We start from the raw sequence: 10,282 nt of genomic DNA, 5'->3' as shown, positions 1-10,282 counted from the left end.
ACCTCCCACTTTCTGGGAGTGAAGCCATGTTCCTCAGAGACTAACATGCTACAGGATTCCAATGTGCAAAAGGAATGTAAATAATGCTGAAAAGTTATGTGCGCTGCACATTCAATGAAACAGCACCATTCATGCTCCAGAATCCTTTTTTTCCCCCAGATCTAAACAGAGCGAACACGCCGCACTGTATGTTCAGCAATGGCTTTATCTCTGCTCTGGCTCCACGTCCAAGCTGACCAGATGGTTACCTTCTTCTTCACTGAGAGGTTTCATGCACCGACAGATTTTAGTGCCTCTTTTAAACTCTGTGGCCTACGTCTAAAACATCCCAGAGGGGATTTGAGAACAACACAGCGAGAAGGGAAGATTTTGAGAAAACATGATAAGTCATGATAACAAAGAATTAATAATGAAGCCCTGAAGAGGCAGAGCTGGCAAATGTTTGGAAGCTTTCCTGTAATTCCTAAATGTTATCTTCCACTGAACATGAAGTCATCCTGGTGCTCTCAAATGGACCTTCCAGATGGTTTTCTACTTATGCATGAGAACTGAAGAGATCACAGTCCACACTGGGAAAAGTGTTGAACCAGCAGAGCGTTTAGACAAAACAGGATGGATCATAAAAGTACATTTTACCAGAGACTAAACATCCCACCATGAGAGCCATGAGAGCCCACTCTGCCAAGACAGCAGTGCTAGTACCACCAGAACTCAGAGGTTACTTTTTTTGGAGAGTTTAAAGTTGAAAAACAAACTAAGAGACTCACTAGGATGATAAAAACCCAGCTGTTACATACAAATGCTTGTAGATTTTATGTTTTTATTTTTTACAAATTCAAGAAACAAACACCAGTAAGTCCTTACAGTAAGTGGACACATACATCAGCATCCTTACACTCCTCGCTACCCTTTTTTCTGCCACAACTTCACAAAAAAACTTTTCACAAATTCTCTTAAGTTCACAGTTTTTGGAACTTACAGGCAACAACTAAGAATCCCTTGTTCATACAAACCCATCCTGCTCTCACACAACAAACGCATAAAAAGAAATCATAAAACATGGACAGAAGTGTTTACATTTTTTTAAGTTATTGTTTCCGTAGCTATTTTTTTATAATCGTTTTACAAGCCAGTATTAAATTAAAAACTCAGACATAATGTAACTGAAGCAATTGCTTGTTCAAAACCACATCGGATTCAAATGCACTTTCAAAACATGCTAACAATTTGCTTAAAATCACAATACTTTATCGTCTCATCTTAATCAATCCTTTATGGGGTTGTATCAATCTAATCAATCCAGTTCTTATTTTTTAACTGAACAGATATGATCACTTCTACCTCTAAGACAGATGAATGTGTTGTCAATCAAACTACGTACTAGTTCTGCAGTTGCAAAACAAGTTTTAATCATCAGCGTGCTTGACAGTTGGTACTAGGAGCCTGGAGGAGTTTCTGCTGAATAAAATTAAGCTGCTTTCTCCAAAAACAGAGCTGGACATTAGGGTACGAGAATGCCCCTTTGATCTGTTTACATGGTCTGAAGATTTTTTTTCAATCCAGCTCAGCAAACTTTAATTAGAATAGGAATCATTTTAGGCATAAAAAGTATTTATTTTAGCTTTTTCCTTCAACTATTGTCAACTCTCCATTGTCTGAATTAGGGAAAATTTGGTGGAATATTCACTTGTAAGTTGTGAAAATCATATTTTTTTTCTCAAAATGTTAACATTCAAATTTGTTAGTTATAGTTTCAAAACCTTTCAAAAGTTGAAACAACAAGAGTTGGTGCTGCCCGTTAGTCAGACAGAATTTCTGCAGAATCATGTATGTATAATTGCTTCGCTGAGTAAAATAACAGACAAAACTTCAACAATTCTTGCAAGTGATTTGCCTTTACTGAATCATGGCAATGTTTGGGACGTGGATAAATCCAGACCATTAAAAGTATATTGAGAACTGGACATGATATCCCCTTGCGTTCCAAATAGGAAGAACCTACTGGTCCCAGAAAGCTGAAATCCCATAGACTTCTATAGAGAAATAAACAGCTATTACTCAGTCATTATGTTTGTCAGAATAACCATTATTACTCCGGTACCTATTTTTAACATGTTCTTGGTTAATCTAAATTTTTTATGATATATTTTCTGTATCGCAAGTTATTCAAGTTATAAACTGGCCAATCAGATGCCTCAAAAAAGCATGTAGTGCCCCTTGAACATTTTGAGACATCTGATTGACAGATTCTCCTGAGCTCGCTTTCAGTGGAAGGGGTGTGGCTTTCCAACAAGTTGACTCCGATTAGCGAGAGTGGTTGCCATAGAAATGTTGACTCAGATTGACTTGGACCAATCACCGCTTAATAACGCCGTCTGGTTCCAACATGGCGACATCCATATTGCGAAAAAAATGGCGACTGAATTGACTTAATTTCCTTTGAACCGGAAGTAAGCCGTTTTCTATGGGAGACATCACATTTCTATATACAGTCAATAATCCAGACATGCTTTCTTTGAAGGGTGGCCACTTATATTTTCCAGAAAGGTTTCTCATGCAAAAGCTTTATTAAAAAAAGAAAGCAGTCTGTATGCCGCCACTACCTCAACTTAATTCCACTGACACATGTCCCGAAGAGTATTGCAACCAGATTTCCTTCAAATCAGCCTCCTTCAGTGCTGATCCATCATGCATGTTTTCACGTTTCTTCATCATTGCCCACCGACTAACTGAATCAAACTCCATCTGTTTCCCAACCACAACGCTTCACATGTGTGCCCATCTTTAGAAATGTTTTACAGCTTTAAGACTTTTGGACACTTCTGGCAAAGAACAAACTTTGGGTTCATATGCAAAAACAAATCGCATGAGAGCCGCACATCTTGTTAGTTTTGAGGGGCTCTCCTCTCACAGACTTAGTGCTTTTGGTCACAGTGAGACCCCCCCCCCCTCTCCTTATACAGCCACACAAACACACATTTGACGGGGGAAACAACAGGTCCTGGCGGCAGAAGGAGCAGCTGCTCTCTGAGGTCAGATTACAGATAAAGAAAACATTTTAGGTTCCAGGCCGGGGAAGGCTGCTCTCCAACTAGAGCCTTATTCCCCCTGACACTCAGGCTGAACACTTTGGCACTAACAATAAAAGATCACATTTAAGAGCTCAGCTGAAGTGGAGTCAGGGCAGAAATCTAGGGGATGATGAGTGCGCTGTCACTTTTCGTAGGACATACGAAATCACAACCCCCATCTCCACAAAGTAAAGAATCAGAGTCACCACCCTCCCCTCTCCCTCCCGTGTCTGTGTTTGGCCCTAATAAATTCTCCCCAGCTCCTCCAATAACTTCCTCCTACTTCCTATCTGGCACAGTGCTCAGGAAACAATCAGAGCTGAGAGTGAGAGGAGGGTTGGACAGCCAGCAGCTCACACGGCAAGAGGCAGAGGGAGAACTCCAGACAAACACATGAACACATATGCAGCCCCTTGTCACGTCAAACATTTGCAGTTTGATACCAGCTGCGTGCCTAAGGAAAACTGTAATTGCCGTGTGCAGGAATGTCCATAGCTTCTGTGTGGAACTGATGAGACAGAGTTTTCAAATATGGACACAAAGTCACATTTTCTTCCCTCTATAAAGCCATCGCACAGCTCTTTGTGATAAGAAGAAGGCAGTTCATTTAGACTCATAAGGACACAAGAATCACTCATCAAGCCAGCGGAAGAACATTCAACTCACTTCAATCGTTTATTGTTCTAGTTTAAACAAAAAAGTTGCAGATCATCTGGCTTCTGTTGTCGAAAAAGTAGTTCCAGTCGAGCTTAAAAAGGAGAAACTGACACAAAGTGAAACAGTGCGCGCCAGTCTGAATCAGCATTCTAATCGGAAAATTTCCAAGGAACGTGGTGGAGAAGCCAATCTGGCCTGGATTGGTCATTTTGCGGTGAGGGGAGCAGTTTGCAGCTGCAGTCTGTGAAACCTTTAAGACATGTAGTACAACGAACCAGCCAGCACATCATTTAACTCCCGAAAGAACGCCGCAAAAGGTTAAAAGCAGCCGCGACTTTGATCCGAGTCATTTTAAAAAGATGAGGAAAAAGCTTTAAGTCAGACAGGAGAAGCAGAGATTTCACTTTTTAAAAAAATGATAAAAGTAGCAGTACCTCTGCGCAGCAGAAGGAGATCATACCCCAATGTGAAACCCCCCTCAGCACAGGGATTAAAGAAGTTTCACATGAGTGCCCTTGGGTCACTGCAGCTATAGTGCAACACAAACCACACACACACAAATATGAAACGCAAAACAGAGCCACAGTGGGAGAGAGCCCTTGTTATCTGAAATGGATTGTGGAGGAACCACAGACACCCGGAGCACACAACGTTTCTGCCAGAGTTCCTCCTCCTTCGAGTACATTTATACAGAACGTCACTCCTTAGGGTTGGTTGCCGGAGAAAGAACAGCAAAAACATTTAACAATTTGTGGACAACTGACACAAAGAGCACACTGTTCGAAGCCACTCCCCGCCTCCTCCCCTGAGTGGTCCGAACAAGAGGCCAGAAAGCTTATCTGTTAAAACCTGATGGTTTGGAGGATATGTAAACATGTGCGGGGCACCAATGTGAACACAATGTTGATAAATTGTGTTAGTGGGAACTTTAAGACAGCAGTAGCCAGTAGATGATTAAACACATATTTGGCTACTCTTAGCTGGAATTTGGCACTTTCCCTGTCCGTTTAACAAACAGCTTAAGACACATCGTGTTGTTCATAAACAGCCTCCGCCTGTTAGCGTCAAACTGCATATTGTATTCCAGATTGCCATTAATGCCCTTCTGCTGAGAGCTGCAGGCTTTTCTCTGAGGCCCTCTGTGTTCGCACCATACAGACATAAGTGGTATTTGTTCAGATCTGGCGTGACACAGGGGTAAGTGTTCACCATTTGGACGAGCACTTCTGGGGATGGTGCTAAAAAGCAGCCAATGTCAGCACAAATGGGCACAGGCTCATTAGCTGGCCCTCTGTGGGTTTAGCACGAACAAGCGAAGCCGCCGCTGACAAAACAGTCAACAGACCTGCGTCCAAAGTAAACGTGAAGCGGCGCAAACAGACGACACATTTCAGCGTGGTAATTAGATAAACATTGCAACTCATTTGCAGCACTCGCTCCTCTGACTTCACAGTTTTTGGATTATTTAAAGAAATGTTCATCTGAAACTTTGTCTCTGCCTAATGAGAGAGGACACGCTCATTAACCAGCTCTGATAAACAGCCCTAAGGAACACAGCTGGGGCTTAAAATGACACAAACGCAGCTCTGACGGGGATACAACCTCCATGTAATCCATCACATGGATGAAACTGAAAACTTGCGTTTTTTAACTCTTGCACATAACAGCTACTTTTTCTATTGCTGGGAAACTTTTGGGTGCACGCAAGAAAGAAAAGGGATTGCATTGTGCAGCGAGAGTCCTGATGTATTCCTGCTGCTTAAAAACAAAGAAGCGGAATCTGTCAGAGCAGCAGAATGCTTAATCCTTTCCAGATTTACCCATCAGCATCAAATCTATTATTAGGCATCTTTGCGAGTCTCATTTACCAAGGACACATTGTTTGGTTGTTCTAGAAGATAGTTTCATTTCAGAACATCATTTCCACATGTTCATCAGAAGTAGGAGTGAAAAGGGAAGATTGTTTACATTTTAGAAAGTAAATAAAAAAAATAAAAAAAACAAGACTCTTTAAAGTCTGTTCATTCTCTTTATCTGAGCTGGGTCAAAAGATTATGGTCAAAGCACTGGCGCACTTCAAAGACCCCACCGAAAGTCTGTCTTAAGTAAATTTACAGCAACGCTGAGGAAAAACAGGCGCATCAAATGTTTGAGGTCGGCTTCCGAGCAAACAGGCCGAGAACATTCAGACGCCCTAAAGATCATATCATCCTTTTTTTTTAATGATAATGAAAGACAAATGAGGAGTTAACTAACCCGACAGACGACATTCTGCTGTTTACGTCAAACCTGTTAACAGTCAGTGATTCAACTGGGTAGCTCAGAAAAAAGTGCATCAATCTATGGTGCTTTTTTTGTTACCAGCTACAAAACTCAGATTTAAAACAAACAACAATAATAACTTTGCTTTTATTGAGGCCTGAGCCAACTAAGGAGGGTACACAAACTGAGAGCAGGTGCAGCCAGAGGTGACATGTGTGCGATTAAACAATTAGTCTGCTGTATTTTCATGCATCTCAAATCCTCACCTATGAATTAGGCACTTAGAAAGACTTTGCAGAGTATCATCACATGCCACAAATGTTTGCTGGCACACACACATACATAAACATAAATGAGACAGAAAAATGAAATCAGGTTATTAAACTTCATTCACAAACAATCTGGACATGTATAGAAGTTACTGCTGCTTATTCTGGTAGGATCTATAGCTTCCTATGAATCACATATTTTCTAGTTTCAAGTCATGTTTTGGTCTAGAATTATCAGCTAAATTCAATTCCCTTAAAGATTAAAACTTATATATATATATTATATATATAGTGAAATTGTACACTTTAGCCTCATGAGTAAAAGTTGATTATTTTTTTCATATATAATAGTTATTACTATCTTATTCGTTATTTAAAATAAATAAAAAAAAAGTTGATAACTTTTAGTTTAAAAAAATCATATGTTTATTTTATTTTATTAAACTACGTATGTGTTGATAAACTGCTCCCATTGGACGGCTGTCAGCCCAGAAACTTGTCTTACCTCCGGGATACCGAGGTCCAAAACCCAGCCTCACGTTGGCTCCTCTCCCCGGTCGTCCCGAAGCCTCCTATCTGCCAGTTGGAGAGGGTGTCGTCGAGGTCTGGGGGCTCCGGGTCCAGGTAAGAACTGCGCGGGACGGAAAACAAACATGCTTACCCCAAAATGACAGAAGAGTTTAAGCTAGCTCCGCGCGACAAAAAGAGCGGACCACCGCTCCGTCGTGGAGCGGTGATTGACCAGAGCCTGTCAAAAATAGTAAAAAGAAAAAAATATCCCGACAGTCTGGGAAAGTCAACACATTTGTGTATCAATCTCCACAAATCTGCTTCCCTCCCAACGCAGGCAGCTCCGCGGAAAAATGTAAAAAATGACAAAGATCTGAAAACTTCAACGAGACAAGCGGCATGGTGGGAAAAAAACGTCTCTCCAGTCTGGACTGTGGATAGAAAGAGGAAATATTTGTGGAGAACTTACCTTTTTAATTCTGCCAGTCACCTTGTTTTTTTATTTTTTAATAACCCAGAAAGAAGGGGTGCTCAGTTTAGTAACTTTGTTAAAATTTGGCGCGTTGTTGTTTTCCGTAATATTTCTCAGAGGTTTGACAGTATAAGTGGAATGTGAAGTATGACTTTGGTATGAAATCAACGCACTACACTGGAAAACGAAGGGGGAGGGAAAAAAAAACTTTTTGAGGAGGAGCCATCGGTCCGCGTCAATCAACAAGCTCGCTGGGCAGTAACTGTGGCGCAGGCCCCGCCCACAAAATTCCTGCGTTCTGATTGGAGCTCCAATGCTTAAAAACTTGCCTGACAGCGTGCACGCGGACCAATAAATCCCTGGAAAAGTATGAAATTTATGAACAGCAATTTTCAGACTGAAACACTTGGAAGCTTGTAACACTTAAATATTTAGGGGAAAAAATAAAGAAAATTTGTAATCTTTTTTTAAACAAATGTATAGGGTTAAATTATGATAAAGAACATATTCCTCTGGCTATATTGTTTATGGTTTTGCTGTTAAATTAAATTTTGATCATCAACATAGAATTAAGTAAACTTTTACCTGCAGCATCATTTTTATTTTTCTGTTAAAATAATAAATTATTCACTCTTCCAAAGGCTCAGACTGACTAACAGAAACTAAACTAGGCGTCTTCATTTTTACTCCATTGTTATCAGATCTTACATACTGAAACTGCTCCAAGGTAAATATATTAAGTATGATTTAAAAAAAATATAAATGCAAATCTTAATAAATAGATAAAAAATAATTAAATTTTAGGTTCCTGCTGTCTTGATGGTTTGCTATTGTATTTTTATTTTTTATTTTTTTTTGTATTTGGTAAAATCAAGGATGTGGATTAATAAATAAAGATAGAAATATATTAAATCATTTCAAGTTTGAGAATCAAAATCCTTTTTATTGTCATTGTTTTACAAGGAGCTTGTGACATAATGAGAAATCTTGGTGCTCTCCAGACAATACAATACACAAAAATATATTTATAGAATAAAGAAGAAAAACAAGAAGACAACAATAAAATATATGCATGTATTGCACTATACTAATACTATATAATACTGTTTGATTTAATTTAATTGCATGACTAATCAGACAGCTTAAAAAAAACAAATTGTTTCATATTCTTTGCCAAAGTGTAAATATGAAGAAAAAGTTATTTTAAATATTGGCATATTTTAATTTTTTTATCAATAGATCATAACCTAATCATTATTTTACATTGTTTGTTTCTAAGCAAAATTAAATGAATGATATGTGTATTCTCAGTTTGCCCAAAATAAATGTAAACTTCCATTTCCAAATGTATTTATTAGCTGAATACAATAATGCCCAATGCACACAAAAATAAAAACTTTTCACAGTATTTCCTCAGAAAGACACATTATATAGATTAACAAGACTTAAAAAAATAACAACATTGTATTTATAATTTCAACCATCACAACAAATGTCCTGCAACAGCTCCTTCTGTTGGTCAACAAAATGTTTGCAACACTAGATATTGTGAATATATTAACCACTGACACACAAACACAAAGAGCAACAGTTACAAAACTTCAAGAATTCTGGGATCTAAAGAGGACCCTGAAGATGGCAGCTTGTTTATCTGCCGGTCACGTACCAAAAACAGGCAACTGGGGGAAGAAGAGCTCACCTTAAAGCATCCGTTCAAGAGGAGCCGCCAACGCCAGGCTTCATTTAATCTGCGAGTTTGGACAACTGCCTGAGCAGGTTCGGGCAGAATACACACCTCTCACTCTCAAGGTCCTCAGTTCAAACAGGTTTTCCGTTTGTGAGTGAAGCTCCTCTCAACATGTCAGGCAGCCTCTGGAGAACGGCGTGGGTGTCTGTAAACTCGCAACTGGAATCTTTCTGATTACCTGCCAGAGGCCCGCTCAGCTCAGCTCAGATGATACAGTCATAAAACACGTTTCATAACTTACAAAAACTCCATCTTCAACTGACAAAAGCATTTGTGGAATACAGACTTGACATCAAAGATATTTAATATACAAGTATTATAGGCCCAGAAATGCAGCAAAGGCAATGCTCAGGAAAACACAAGAATGTACAAAATTTTGACCCAAAAAAATACAAATAGCAAAAAAAAAAGAAAATTGCAAACTCATACCAGACAATTATCTGAAATCAGTTCCGCCTTATATTGAATCACCAAACAGCTAAAAATGTTATTTATCTTCTATACTATACCACCTACTTTAAGACTACCTGACACCATAAATCCACTCACAGTCTCTATTTTTAAACTGCTCCATTGTGTAAGACAGCAGTTACCGGAATGAATGTCAGGAAACAAGCAGTTGAAATTAAGTCAAGATCATTTTTTGTGTTTTCTCCATTGCAAGTGGTTCAAGAAACATGTGATCTCCCAAAACTGGGTCCACAAAGTAATACACAAAAAAAATATTTGATGTTTTTGTTAATCTCATCCTCTGCTGCCCTTTTAAGTCAAGTGATTAAGATTTTTCCAGAATGACAAAATAAAAATACATAATTTTTGTTGGCAATTTACATGTTTTTTTGCTTTTTTTTTTTTAACCGTGGAGTCACACGCCTGAAGCAATTGTCAATTAAGAAAGCCTAATTTCTTCATCCATGCAGGTCAGTAACAATCATGTTAAGATGTGGGCTCTTCATACATGTCAGTACAGGTGTGCTGGTTTCCGGCGTCAGTGTTTACAGATACGTGGGAACCTCTGCGTTTTATTCACAAGCGATTTTGCCGTCAAAACTGGACAGAGCAATGGCAAAGGCCTGCACAGCGCACAGCGGGTAGTTGTAGTCCAGCGTGAAAATGTCGTCAGCTATTCGGCCAAACTGCATCACAATGTAGTCCACTGGAAAAAGAAAGATAAATCAAATTATGAACATTTAGCCCCTTAGCTCCTGAATTTATTTCCAGCTATGGAAGCTTACATTTCATTTTGAAGCATGTAAACAACACCATCAAGGGACTGCTTTGACTGATTTTGCAA

General features: G+C 39.2%; 2 protein-coding genes across 9 annotated transcripts in view; both read right to left on the bottom strand.

Annotated features, from left to right (window-relative positions):
• The window catches only part of tead3b (TEA domain family member 3 b), a 32,289-nt gene extending 24,890 nt beyond the window's left edge, over positions 1–7,399 (bottom strand). For all 8 annotated transcript variants that reach the window (XM_024269855.2, XM_024269857.2, XM_024269856.2 and 5 more), the window contains exons 1-2: positions 7,239–7,399; positions 6,765–6,890 (exon numbers count right to left, since the gene is read on the bottom strand). The gene's annotated coding sequence lies outside the window, so the exon portion shown is untranslated. The remainder of the gene's footprint in view (positions 1–6,764; positions 6,891–7,238) is intronic.
• A 2,421-nt stretch (positions 7,400–9,820) lies between these two features.
• Positions 9,821–10,282, bottom strand: part of LOC112144948 (TUB like protein 1) — a gene marked incomplete in the record, with an annotated part of 9,053 nt that continues 8,591 nt past the window's right edge. The window contains 1 exon segment of the mRNA XM_036211999.1: positions 9,821–10,144. Coding sequence (XP_036067892.1) covers positions 10,011–10,144 — 134 coding nt within the window.

The sequence above is a fragment of the Oryzias melastigma genome, linkage group LG5 (genome assembly GCF_002922805.2).
Source record: "Oryzias melastigma strain HK-1 linkage group LG5, ASM292280v2, whole genome shotgun sequence".
Taxonomy (NCBI): Eukaryota; Metazoa; Chordata; class Actinopteri; order Beloniformes; family Adrianichthyidae; genus Oryzias; species Oryzias melastigma.
The sequence above is the reverse complement of the archived record's forward strand: the minus strand, read 5'-3'. Positions and strand labels throughout refer to the sequence as shown.